This window comes from Ranitomeya variabilis, chromosome 2 (genome assembly GCF_051348905.1).
Source record: "Ranitomeya variabilis isolate aRanVar5 chromosome 2, aRanVar5.hap1, whole genome shotgun sequence".
Lineage (NCBI taxonomy): Eukaryota > Metazoa > Chordata > Amphibia > Anura > Dendrobatidae > Ranitomeya > Ranitomeya variabilis.
In genome coordinates, this window is record NC_135233.1 from 151,728,068 (window position 1) to 151,742,406 (window position 14,339).

Consider the following 14,339-nt stretch of genomic DNA (forward strand, 5'->3'; position numbering starts at 1 on the left):
ATCAAGCAGATCCCACTGGAATACTTATTTGGCTGAATTCACATCAGTTTTATTTCTCATACACATAAAACAGAAGCTGTTCTTTTTTTCCATTGATCCATTCACTTAAATGGATGAGTTTGGTCCACAAAATGGATCAGAATGGGACAGGTCTCCACTTTTTTAATGTGGACCATTGTTCACCCAAAAAGACCATGAGATGTGAATAGCTCCATAGACTATAATGTATCAGTGTACTGTTACTGGAAGAACAGACAAATATGCTATAAGCTACCAATGCCACCAATATGACTCGGCGGAAAAGAAGCTGCCTTTTACAGTACCAGAAAAATCTATAAGATTTCAGAAATCTCATGCACACGCTTGTGTTTTTTGCTCTGCTTTTGCAGCATTATTTGTGAATAAAACTAACTTTTTTTTAAACATGTACTGTAGACAATTTACACATGTAATCTGCACCCAAAAAATGTAACAAAAAGTTTTGAATTCAGAGTTTTTACTAAAAAGAGAGCAGGTTTTGGCTGCAGAAGAAACGCTGCATGTAAACATAGCCTTAGGCTACTTTCACACTAGTGTTTTTGGCGGACGTCGCAATGCGTCGTTTAGGAGAAAAAACGCATCCTGCAAAGTTGTCTGCAGGATGCGTTTTTTCCCCATAGACTAACATTACCGACGCATTGCGACGTATTGCCACACGTCGCAACCATCGTGTTTTGGCGCACCGCCGCCACAAAAAAAGTTACATGTAACGTTTTTTTGTGCGCCGGGACCGCCATTTTCGACCGCGCATGTGTGGCCAAAACTCCGCCCCCTCCTCCCCGGACCTTACAATGAAGCAGCGGAAGCGTCTTAAGACTGCTTCCGCTGCCAACGTTGGGCATTTTTTGCACAGTATGCGTCGGTCCCAAAAATTTTATGGGGAAAATAGGGGTGCGTCTTATAGTCGGAATATAGTTACAAAATACTGTGGTGGCGGTCCTGGTCTGACGCTGCAGGGTGATGCAGCCTCCCTTCCCAGGCTGGTGTGGTGGTCGTGCTCTGTGGTGAGGCGGTGGTGCTCTGTGGTGCGGGGGGCTTTGCCGGCATTTTGTGAAAGCCATTGCTGAGATCTGAATCTGAGCATGCCCAGAGGCCACCGCATCGGAACACGAGATCTCGGGAAGAGATCTCATTGTCGACATCTTAATCTGAGAATGTGCTGCCCCCTTCGGACATTTTCCCGGAGGCCACCGCATTGCAGCAAGTGATCTGTGGGGTCCTCCGGGCTTTCAGAAAATGCCGGTGGAGCCCCACCACACCACAGAGCACCACTGCCACAACTGTCGCAAAATGCCGGTGGAGCCCTGCCGCACCACTGTCGAACTTGTTGCAAAATACCGGCGGAACCACTGGGAACCTCAGAGCAACACCGCCGCACCAGCCTGGGATGGGATTTACCAGAGGCCACCGCACCAGCTGGGACCACAGAACAACCCCTGTGACCATGCTCCCCTGTGACCACTCCTCCACCTGTGTCGATCTCCCCCCGATAAGCTGAATTTGGATTGTAAGATGGACCCCCCATTTGACACATTATTTTTTTCCCCTATTTTCCTTCTGAAAATTTAGGGTACGTCTTATGGTCCAGTGCTTCTTATAGGACGAAAAATATGATATTGGTAAAAACAAGCAACTTTGCAATTTACTCCTTAATAAAAATCCTTTGTGTTCACAAGAATGGAGGGATTTTAATTTGATAGTTTACTGTTAGTGATGAGTGAATGTGCCCGGATACGGTGTTATCTGAGCATGCTCAGGTGCTAACCGACTGACTTTGGCGTGCTCGAATAATATATTGTAGTGCCCGCACCTGTGTGTCTCGCAGCTGTTCAACAGCTGCAACACATGCAGGTATTCCCTGTTAGGCAATGTCTGCATGTGTTGTGGCTGTTGGATAGAGGCGAGACATGCAGGCAGGGGCGTAACGACCGCGGTCGCAGCGGTCGCCATTGCGACCGGGCCCCGCAGGTCAGGGGCCCCGGGCCGGCAGGTCAGAGCAGGGCCGGGCTGGCCATCGGGCACTTCTGGCAAATGCCAGAAGAGCCGATGCCAGTAGTGGGCCGCTGCACTGTTCCTTCCCCCCCCCCCCGCCGCCGCCGCCGCTGCCGCTGCCGCCGCCGCTGCCGCCGCATTTAACTATACCGGCGTCTATGACACCGGTATAGTTCAATGCAATGATGGAGGAGAGCGTCACCTGACGCTCCCTCTCCCATCATTCCCCGCTCTGCCTCTGACAGTACACTGCGGGTGCGCGATGATGTCATATCATCGCGCACCTGCAGTGTCCTGGGCAGACTGCAGCCGCCAGGAGCAGCGCGGGCAAAAGGAAAGGTGAGGAGTTTTTTTTTTCTTTTTAACCGGACTGTGGGGCCATTATCGGGGGGGGGGGGGGGAGATGAGATGCGGGCTGTGCTCTATATACCCCTGTGCCGGCTGTGCTGTATGTACCCCTGTGCCGGCTGTGCTGTATATACCACTGTGCGGGCTGTGCTGTATATACCCCTGTGCGGGCTGTGCTCTATATACCCCTGTGCTGGCTGTGCTGTATATACCCCTGTGCGGGCTCTGCTGTATATACCCCTGTGCGGGCTGTGCTGTATATACCCGTGCGGGCTGTGCTCTATATACCCCTGTGCTGGCTCTGCTGTATATACCCCTGTGCGGGCTCTGCTGTATATACCCCTGTGCGGGCTCTGCTGTATATACCACTGTGCGGGCTGTGCTGTATATACCCCTGTGCGGGCTCTGCTCTATATACCCCTGTGCTGGCTGTGCTGTATATACCCCTGTGCGGGCTGTGCTGTATATACCCCTGTGCGGGCTGTGCTGTATATACCCCTGTGTGGGCTGTGCTGTATATACCCCTGTGCGGGCTGTGCTGTATATACCCCTGTGTGGGCTGTGCTGTATATACCCCTGTGCGGGCTGTGCTGTATATACCACTGTGCGGGCTGTGCTGTATATACCAATGTGCGGGCTCTGCTGTATATACCACTGTGCGGGCTCTGCTGTATATACCACTGTGCGGGCTGTGCTGTATATACCCCTGTGCGGGCTGTGCTGTATATACCACTGTGCGGGCTGTGCTGTATATACCACTGTGCGGGCTGTGCTGGATATACCACTGTGCGGGCTGTGCTGGATATACCACTGTGCGGGCTGTGCTGGATATACCACTGTGCGGGCTGTGCTGGATATACCACTGTGCGGGCTGTGCTGGATATACCACTGTGCGGGCTGTGCTGGATATACCACTGTGCGGGCTGTGCTGGATATACCACTGTGCGGGCTGTGCTGGCACCCAACACCATGTTGCAGTGCAGGAGATTCCTGCAACAGTCCGAGGCGTATCTAGGGGAAGGGGGTGGGGGGGCATCGCGGGGGTAGGGGGGGGGGCCCCATTTGGAAGTTCGCACCGGGGCCCATAACTTTGTAGTTACGCCACTGCATGCAGGTGCAGGGACTCGAACATATTATTCGAGCACGCCAAAGTCAGTCGGTTAGCACCTCAGCATGCTCAGATAACACCTTATCCGGGCACGTTCACTCAACACTATTCACTGCTTATTGCCTAGGTACTGCCCACCCTTCAGTCCCATCCTGGCTGATTATCTGGGCATGAGCTGCCTCTATGCTCTACAGGCTACTCTGCAACTGGCCAGATCCCTAGATCTGTTTGGCCAAATGTGTTGCTGTGCAGGGAGATCCACCAGTACCAGAGGCCTCCTTTTCCTCTATTAAACAACAATATGAATAAATCATCTTCTATTTTTCTAAGACGTACAAATATACTTGTGGTGTCCTAATTGAGTATTTTTTATTTTAACCCCTTGCCTGATCTTTCTAGGACCTGAGATGATTCTCCCCTCTACACCTATCAGGACTGATGATCCTCACTGTACCTGGTGACCCTTCCTAGCCTCAGTCACGTCCATTGCTTTCTCCGTTAGTTTCTCCAGAATTGAATTCAGCTCTTCCTCTGTTTCCATGATTTGCATATTCAGCTCCTGATAAACTGCTTGATTTTGCTGAGCTTCTTTTTGTTTCCTCTGTATCTACATTAGATAAATATAAAAAGCCTATCAGATCTTTGCTTCATCCAGTACATCCCGACAATTAATTCACAGTGAACATAGACTAAAAAAGTACATACAAGGCAAAGTTATTCAGCACCACTAAAATTCCACATACACAATTAAAAGATAATATTTTTACCAAACTGATCTTCTTTACTAGAATTTCTCACTACGTAAGCTTTGTGCAATTGGTAATGACTAGTGTTGAGTGATACCGTCCGATACTTGAAAGTATCGGTATCGGAAAGTATCGGCCGATACCGGCAAAGTATCGGATCCAATCCGATACCGATACCCGATACCAATACAAGTCAATGGGACTCAAGTATCGGACGGTATTCCTGATGGTTCTCAGGGTCTGAAGGAGAGGAAACTCTCCTTCAGGCCCTGGGATCCATATTAATGTGTAAAAGAAAGAATTAAAATAAAAAATATTGCTATACTCACCTCTCCGACGCAGCCTGCACCTTACCGAGGGAAGCGGCAGCGTTCTTTGTTTAAAATTCGCGCTTTTCTTTCCTTACGTGAAGTCCCGGCTTGTGATTGGTCGCATGCCGCCCATGTGGCGGCGACGCAACCAATCACAGCAAGCCGTGACGTAATTTCAGGTCATTCAGTATTTTAAAATTACGCTCCGGCTTTGTGATTGGTTGCGTCGCAGTCACATGGGCGACGCAACCAATCACAGCAAGCCGTGACGTAATTTCAGGTCCTTAAGGATTTTAAAATTACGTCCCGGCTTTGTGATTGGTTGCGTCGCAGTCACATGGGCGACGCAACCAATCACAAGCCGTGACGTCACGGGAGGCTGGACACGCGCGCATTTTAAAATGCGCGCGTGTCCAGCCTCCCGGCTTGTGATTGGTTGACCGCGCCGCAATCAATCACAAGCCGGGACGTCACGGGAGGCTGGACACGCGCCCATTTTAAAATGCGCGCGTGTCCAGCCTCCCGGCTTGTGATTGGTTGACCGCGCCGCAACCAATCACAAGCCGGGACGTCACGGGAGGCTGGACACGCGCCCATTTTAAAATGCGCGCGTGTCCAGCCTCCCGTGACGTCACGGCTTGTGATTGGTTGCGTCGCCCATGTGACTGCGACGCAACCAATCACAAAGCCGGGACGTAATTTTAAAATCCTTAAGGACCTGAAATTACGTCACGGCTTGCTGTGATTGGTTGCGTCGCCCATGTGACTGCGACGCAACCAATCACAAAGCCGGAGCGTAATTTTAAAATACTGAATGACCTGAAATTACGTCACGGCTTGCTGTGATTGGTTGCGTCGCCGCCACATGGGCGGCATGCGACCAATCACAAGCCGGGACTTCACGTAAGGAAAGAAAAGCGCGAATTTTAAACAAAGAACGCTGCCGCTTCCCTCGGTAAGGTGCAGGCTGCGTCGGAGAGGTGAGTATAGCAATACTTTTTATTTTAATTCTCTCTTTTACACATTTTTACATTAATGTTGTTTCGATACCGATACCCGATACCACAAAAGTATCGGATCTTGGTATCGGAATTCCGATACCCGCAAGTATCGGCCGATACCCGATACTTGCGGTATCGGAATGCTCAACACTAGTAATGACACATGCAACAGTTTTATTTTGCAACACCTAATATTACCACTTTCTGACAGCAGAGGGCGCACTGTGTACAGTAATAGTAACCAGATAGCAGCTTTCTGTGCACATTGCAAACCCTCTTAGGTTACAGGACTGTATGTTCTCCATCTCAGAAAATCGCTCCAATAATGGTAATTACACTCTGATGGAACTTGATGGAGTTTGATCAGAGGGTGTTCTGTGTGATCTGATTTTCTCAGATGTGGAGAATTTAAAAAAGAAGAAGTTTCTCCATCTTCTCGATTCAGTGCATCTACAGAGGGTGCAGAAAGTATTCAGACCCCTTTAAATTTTTCACTCTTTGTTTCACTGCAGCCATTTGGTAAATTCATAAAAGTTCATTTTTTTCACATTAATGTACACTCTGCACATGTAAAATGTAGAACATTTTGCAAATTTATTAAAAAAGAAAAACTGAAATATCACATGGTCATAAGTATTCAGACCCTTTGCTCAGACACTCATATTTAAGTCACATGCTGTCCATTTCCTTGAGATCCTCGTTGAGATGGTTCTACTCCTTCATTGGAGTCCATCTGTGTTTAATTAAAGTGATAGGACTTGATTTGGAAAGGCACACACCTGTCTATATAAGACCTCACAGCTCACTGTGCATGTCAGACCAAATGAGAAACATTAGGGCAAAGGAACTGGCCAATGAACTCAGAGACAGAATTGTGGCAAGGCACAGATCTGGCCAAGGTTATAACAGAATTTCTGAGGTACTCAAGGCTCCTAAGAGCACAGTGGCCTCCATAATCCTTAAATGGAAGAAGTTTGGGACCATCAGAAGTCTTCCTAGACCTGTCTGTCCGGACAAACTGAGCAATCGTGGGAGAAGAGCCGTGGTGAGAGAGGTAAAGGAGAACCTCAAGATCACTGTGGCTGAGCTCCAGAGATGCAATAGGGAGATGGGAGAAAGTTCCACAAAGTCAACTATCACTGCAGCTCACCAGCAGTCGGGCCTTTATGGCAGAGTGGCCTGACGGAAGCCTCTCCTCAGTGCAATACATATGAAAGCCTGCATAGTTTGCTAAAAAACACATGAAGGACTCCCAGACTATAAGAAATAAGATTCTCTGGTCTGATGAGAAGAAAATAGACCTTTTTGGTGATAATTCTAAGCAGTATGTGTGGAGAAAACCCGGCACTGCTCATCACCTGCCCACTACAATCCCAACAGTGAAACATGGTGGTAGCAGCATCATGCTATGGGGGTGTTTTTCAGCTGCAGGGACAGGATGACTGGTTGTCATTGAAGGAAACATGAATGCAGCCAAGTACAGAGATATCCTGTATGAAAACCTCTTCCAGAGTGCTCTGGACCTCAGACTTGGCCAAAGGTTCACCTTCCAAGCAAACAGCTAAAATAACAAAGGAGTGGCTTCAGAACAACTCTGTGACCATTCTTGACTGGCCCACCCAGAGCCCTGATCTAAACCCAATTGAGCATCTCAGAAGAGACCTGAAAATGGCTGTCCACCAACGTTCACCATCCAACCTGATGGAACTGGAGAGGATCTGCAAGGAAGAATGGCAGACGATCCCCATATCCAGGTGTGAAAAACTTGTTGCATCATTCCCAAGAAGACTCATGGCTGTACTAGCTCAAAAGGGTGCTTCTACTCAATACTGAGGAAAGGGTCTGAATACTTATGACCATGTGATATTTCAGTTATACTTTTTTAATACATTTGCTAAAATTTCTACATTTCTGTTTTTTTTCAGTCAAGATGGGGTGGAGAGTGAAAATTAATGTGGAAAAAATGGCTACAATGAAACAGACTGGAAAATTTAAAGGAGTCTGAATACTTTCCGTACCCACTGTATGAAATCAGACTGCACTCGGATGTCATCCGAGTGCATCCAATGTTTTTCCACAGACCCATAGACATAAATGGGCGAATGTCATCCGATTATCTGAGGCAAGTCATGCATGCTGCGACTTTTTCCTCGGACCTATTGATCTGAGAAAAACCCGAGGAAAAAAAAAATCGGATATTTGAACAGTGCAAAAAAATAACATGGGGATGAGTGTTAGCCATCAAAACAATGGATAACTCTAATCCAATTTTTCCGATAGCGCGCATGAGATCTAAGGCATCAGTTTTTTTCATATTCAGTACACGTACATTCAGTCCGAGGAGGGGATTGGACATGTGAAATATTCCATAGACTATCATATGTATGAGTGCTACCTTGAAAAAAAACACTCGTACAAGAAAAACGGACGTCTGAATGAGGCCTTAAAGTAACTCAGAAAGATGAAGACAAAAACAATAAATGGTTCAGCATAATTTAAAAATAAGGAAAATTACAAATGCAACTCAGTGAAATCAAATAATTCTCTTCGGCTACAGCTATACTAATGCAATACAAAAAGTGTGGATGCAGACACATGTCCATACTGTGTTGGGAACAGTACGTCACACGTCCGTCCATACTGCAAGTGTTGGGAACAGTACATCACACGTCAATACTGCAAGTGATGGGAACAGTACGTCACACGTCCATACTGCAAGTGATGGGAATAGTACATCACACGTCCATACTGCAAGTGATGGGAATAGTACATCACACGTCCATACTGCAAGTGATGGGAATAGTACATCACACGTCAATACTGCAAGAGATGGGAACAGCACGTCACACGTCCATACTGCAAGTGATGGGAACAGTACGTCACATGTCCATACTGCAAGTGATGAGAACAGTACATCACATGTCCATACTGCAAGTGATGAGAATAGTACATCACACGTCCATACTGCAAGTGATGGGAACAGTATGTCACATCCATACTGTAAGTGATGGGGACAGCACGTCACACGTCCATACTGCAAGTGATGGGAACAGTACGTCACACGTCCTTACTGCAAGTGATGGGAACAGCACATCACACGTCCATACTGCAAGTGATGGGAACAGTACATCACACGTCCATACTGTAAGTGATGGTAAAAGTACGTCACATGTCCATATTGCAAGTGATGGGAACAGTACGTCACGTCCATACTGCAAGTGATGGGAACAGTACATCACACGTGCTTACTGCAAGTGATGGGAACAGTACGTCACACGTCCATACTGTAAGTGATGGGAATAGTACATCACATGTCCATACTGCAAGTGATGGGAACAGTACGTCACACGTCCATACTGTAAGTGATGGTAACAGTACGTCACACGTCCATACTGCAAGTGATGGGTACAGTACGTCACGTCCATAGTGCAAGTGATGGGAATAGTACATCACACGTCCATACTGCAAGTGATGGGAACAGTACATCACACGTCCATACTGTAAGTGATGGTAACAGTACGTCACACGTCCATACTGCAAGTGATGGGAACAGTACGTCACGTCCATACTGCAAGTGATGGGAACAGTACATCACACGTGCTTACTGCAAGTGATGGGAACAGTACGTCACACGTCCATACTGCAAGTGATAGGAATAGTACATCACACGTCCATACTGCAAGTGATGGGAACAGTACGTCACGTCCATACTGCAAGTGATGGGAACAGTACATCAAACGTGCTTACTGCAAGTGATGGGAACAGTACGTCACACGTCCATACTGTAAGTGATGGGAACAGTACGTCACACGTCCATACTGCAAGTGATGGGAACAGTACATTTGCCTTACATACATCATGTAATTTAAATCTTAAAATACATTACTGTATATGGATTTTTGCTTCACGAACAACATTTTACATCTATTCACAGACTAGATAATAAAAGTATAATTGCCGGGGATCCTGATGCTGGGTCCCCCACTGATCACTAAAATAGGGTTATGTGCCCCCCATTTGAATGCAGAGATGGTCACACATCTGCCCTCCATTCACTGTCTATGCAACTGTATGAGCTAGCTGAGCTCGTAGATCTTTGTGAGTCCCATAGACGTTGAATAGCGTATAGTGCACATACGTGACCACCTCTGTATTCAAATAGGGGACCCGGTGATAAAAGCATGTGTGCTGTATATATGATATGATACAAAAGGCTACTTTTATTAAACTGCCAAATTTTACATCAGCCTTAGCAAGTAAGGTAGGTAGTTGGGCTGATTTGCAATTAATTTATTAAAAATCACCCACCTTTTATAAATTTGTCAGAAAATGAAATGTATGCATGAGAGGGTAAAGACTTTTGCCAGGATATTGCACCTAATTAGGTTTATGGATTTACATTAAACTAAGCCTCCCTGGAGACCACACGTTCCCCTTCTTCTTATCTTAAAAAATGATGGGTAATAAAAAAAATTACAAACTTTAGCGTAAATCTGCAATATCTTTCATTCACAACTTTTTTTGTCACTATTTACGCCAGACACTGGCGTGAGCTGCTTGCGGAGGGGGCGCCTATGAGACACATACATATATATAATGCTCCTTACAATCGCCATGATGTCGTGTATGTAGTTTACCTCCTCATTAATATTGGCCAGGGCTAATGCCACTTCAGCAAGGAGCAATGATAGCTCTGAAGGCAGAATTGTGTACATTTCCAAATATTTATTCTGCTGCTCTTCAGACAATTTTTCCACTTTGTGACGATGAGAATTCAGCTCCTGATGTAGAATCTTAGAAGATAAAAAATAAATATGTCACATGGAACAGATTACTCCACGCAGACACAGCTTTACTGTACATTACACAAAACAAGGTATAACCGTGCTAGGAGAAAAGAGCCACACTGGGCGATCCTGCTGGAGAATATGGGCTCATTCAGACATCACTGTTTCTGATCAGAGTGCCATCAGAATTTGCTCAGTTTATACGTTTTTACCATCAATGCACGTGCACATGTTCAGTATTTGGTCAGTTTTTTACCTCAGTATACCTCAGTCAAAAACAGGAGTGGGTGATAAATACAGAGGAGGTGACGTGTTTCTATTCTACTTTTCCACTGATTGTTCCTTTCCTGGTTTTGGAATATAAATATTGAGGTAAAAAAAATTACCACGTGGCCTCAAAGTTTGGTCAAAGTATTATCAGTTTTTCTTGGATGAAAAAATGAACAGATGGAAGTTTCTTAATGGGATTTTCCCACAAACAAAAGAGGGATTTTTGTGTACTCACAGTAAAAGCCTTTCCTCCGAGCCACTCATTGGGGGACACAAACCATGGGTTGTATGCTGATTGCCACTAGGAGGCTGACACTAAGTTAACACAAAAAAAGTTAGCTCCTCCTCTGCAGTATACACTGTTGTGCTGGCTCCCAGAGAACCAGTTCGGTGAAAAAGCAGTAGGAACAAATAGTAACGACATAGAAGAGTACAACATGTCAACTTAAAAGAACGGCAAAAACCATATAAGCCGATAGGCTAACAGAGTGGGTGCTGTGTCCCCCAATGAGTGGCTTGAAGAAAAGGATTTTACGGTGAGTACACAAAAATCCCTGTTTCTCCTTCGCCTCATTTGGGGACACAGACCAAGGGACGTCCCAAAGCAGTCCCTGGGTGGGAAAACAATACAAAGGATTAGGCTTCATGCAACAACTGCCTAGATCTACGCCACCGTTGCCTGTAGAATTCTTCTGCCCAGACTCAAATCCGTTGAAGCCTGAGAGTGAATATTACAGTGCTTTGCGAACTGGACCAAGTCGCAGCTTTACAGACCTGCTCCGCTGTCGCCTGATGCCGAATGGCCCAAAAAACCCCACCGCTCGAGTGGAGTGTGCGCTGATCCCCGTTGGGATGGGCTGACTTCAGACTCGGTATGACTCCTGGATGGTGGAATGAATCCACCAGGCTATCGTGGCTTTGAAGCGGCAAGACCCTTCCTGTGATCTTCCAGGAGAACGAACAGAGCATCTGTTCTTCTGAAGGATGCCGTCCTTGAGACGTACCTTCACAGAGCTCTGAACAGGTCCAGGGTGTGGAGAGTTCTTTCAATTCTGTGGATAGGGGTCGGACAAAAGGAAGGAAGAACAATGTCCTCGTTAAGATGGAAGGATGAAACGACCTTTGGCAAAAAGGACGGCGATGGCCTGAGGACAACCTTGTCCTGATGGAAAGTAAGGAAAGGCGCCCAGCAGGATAAGGCGGCTAATTCCGAAACCCTCCTGATCAATGTGATCACCACACAGAAGGAAACCTTCCAGGACAGAAAGACCAGCAAAATGTCCTGAAGCGGTTAAAAGATAGGTTCCTGAAGGGCACTTAGCAAAAAGTTCATGTCCCAAGGTTCTAAAGGCATGCGATAGGGACTAGCGACACGTGACACCCTCTTAATAAAAGTCTTAACTTGAAGTCTTGATGCAATGCATACCTGAAATAAGACTGAGAGAGCGGAGATTTGGTCCTTGAGAGAGCTGAGTGCCAGCCAGAAGTCCAGACCGGCCTGTAGAAACTCTAAAATGGTGGGAACTGAGAAGACCAGAGGAGAAACACCACAATCCTTGCACCAAGCAAAAAATGTCTTCCAGGTATGATGATAGATGCACACCGATGAGGGTTTCCGGGCACTAACCATGGTGGAAGTGACCTGTTGAGAAAACCCTGCCTGGGTTAAGACCCAGGATTCAATGGCCATGCCGTTACACACAGGGCCCCTGAGTTCTGGTGGAAGATGGGACCCTAGGCGGGCAGATCATCACTGGTACTCCTTCCTCTTTGATTTTCCTGATTACTCTGGGGAGTAACGGTAGAGAAGAAAAAATGTACGGAAGGTGGAATTGGCACCATGAAAGAACAAGAGAGTCGACACCGATGGCTCTTGGATCTTGAGACCTCGCTATAAACTGGGGAACCTTGGCATTCAGTCTGGACACAATGAGGTCCACATCAGGGATCCCCCAGCGAAGACAGATCTGGGAGAAGACTTCCAGATGGAGCTCCCACTCCCCTGAAGTGAGACCCTGATGGCTGAGTTAATCCGCTGTCCAGTTTTCCAATCCTGGATTGTGCAACGCTGAGATCACCGAGTGGTTGTTCTCTGCCCATCGAAGAATGTGAGTTACCTCGGACACGCCGCCCTGCTGTGGGTACCCCCCTGATGACTGATGTATGCCACAGCCGTGGCATTGTCTGATTGGATATGGATGGGGTGATGCGCCAGACGATGGAAGTGCCGCAGGGCCAGCCGAATAGCCCAGAACGCTGATCGGTAGCTTCGATTCCTGAATTGATTGAGGCCCTGAGAAGTGTGGTTGCGGAAGACTGCTCCCCAGCCAGAAAGGCTGGCATCGGTAGTCACCACAAGCCATTGAAAGGGTAGAAAAGACTTCCCTTGGTTGAGGGAAGAGTTCAATGTCCACCACCTGAGAGTCTGTCTGACCTGCAGGGATAAGCTGCACCTTCGGTTAAGGGAGAAAGGGTTTCTGTCCCAAACTGACAGAAGGGCATGTTGTAGGGGACAAAGGTGCAGTTGCGCAAAGGGGACAGCTTCCATTGCGGCCACCATCTTTCCTAGTACCCTCATTGCAAACCGGATCGAGTGAGGGTAAGACTGACGAAACGCTTGTTGAAGGGCTAAGACTTTGTCTGGAGGGAAAATTACCAACCCCCGAGACGAGTCCAGGGACATTCCTAGAATGGAAATCTGCTGGGCTGGGACCGGAGAGGATTTGATTACGTTTATCAGCCAGCCCAGGCGAGAAAGGGTATCGCAAGTAATGCGAACGGACTCCACGCAGTCGTGGAAGGACAGACCTTTGATCAAGAGGTCATCCAGATAGGGCAGAACAATTACACCCCAAGAGTGCAGGATGGACACCATGGCCGTCATGAGCTTTGTGAACATTCTGAGGCCAGTAGCAAGGCCGAAGGGCAGGGCTGTGAATTAGAAATGCTGGTCGCAAATGACAAAGCGCAGGAATCTGGTGAGGGGGGAAAATTGGAATGTGCAAGTTAGCATCTGGGATGTCGATTGAGGGCAAGAATTCCCCTTCTTTCAGGGAAGTGATAACCGAACGCAGAGATTCCATGCGGAAATGACGGACTTTGACAAACTTGTTTAGAAGTTTGAGGTCTAGTATGGGTCTCACATTTCCGTCCTTCTTTGGGACGACGAAAAGTTTTGAATAGAAACCCTGAAACCTTTTGATTTCTGGGACAGGGACAATGATGCCATCATGACGCAATGCATCTATACCCTGGGAAAAAGCCTTTGCCCTTGCCTCTGAAGAGGGAGGACGAGAGGGAAAGAAACATGAAGGGGGGCACGTAGCAAAGTCGATTACGTATCCGGAAGACACCAGATCTCTGACTCACTCGTCGGAGACGACGGAAAGCCAAACCTGACAAAAGAGAAGTAGGCGGCTGCCTACCCTGCCGGTGTCAACCAGATAGCACTGATAGTCAGCGTGAGGAAAATCTCTAGGACCTAGGTCCTTTAGGCCTCGCCAGTTTGGGTCGGGACTTCCAATGCTGGTTAGGCCTGTACGAGACCCGAGTTCCTCCATCTCTACATGGAGAACGTCATGAGCCGGATGAAGTAGTGTTAGTGGCCCAGCTAGGAGTTGAGAGAAAGGAACGGAACCAGATTTGCTGCTGTCTCCGAAAGGGACACTTAAGTCTCTGTTAGGGAAGGAATTTACTCTTTCCTCCCGTAGCATAGGAAATAAGCTGATCCAGCTTTT

The 14,339-nt window shown here is 47.2% G+C and overlaps 1 protein-coding gene across 5 annotated transcripts in view; it reads right to left on the bottom strand.

Moving 5' to 3' along the window:
• SYNE1 (spectrin repeat containing nuclear envelope protein 1) overlaps nt 1–14,339 on the bottom strand; it is a 667,130-nt gene that overhangs the window by 179,906 nt on the left and 472,885 nt on the right. For all 5 annotated transcript variants that reach the window (XM_077283091.1, XM_077283090.1, XM_077283089.1 and 2 more), the window contains 2 exons: nt 10,183–10,338; nt 3,942–4,094 (listed from right to left, as the gene is read on the bottom strand). In XM_077283091.1, the coding sequence (XP_077139206.1) occupies nt 3,942–4,094; nt 10,183–10,338 (309 nt within the window). The remainder of the gene's footprint in view (nt 1–3,941; nt 4,095–10,182; nt 10,339–14,339) is intronic.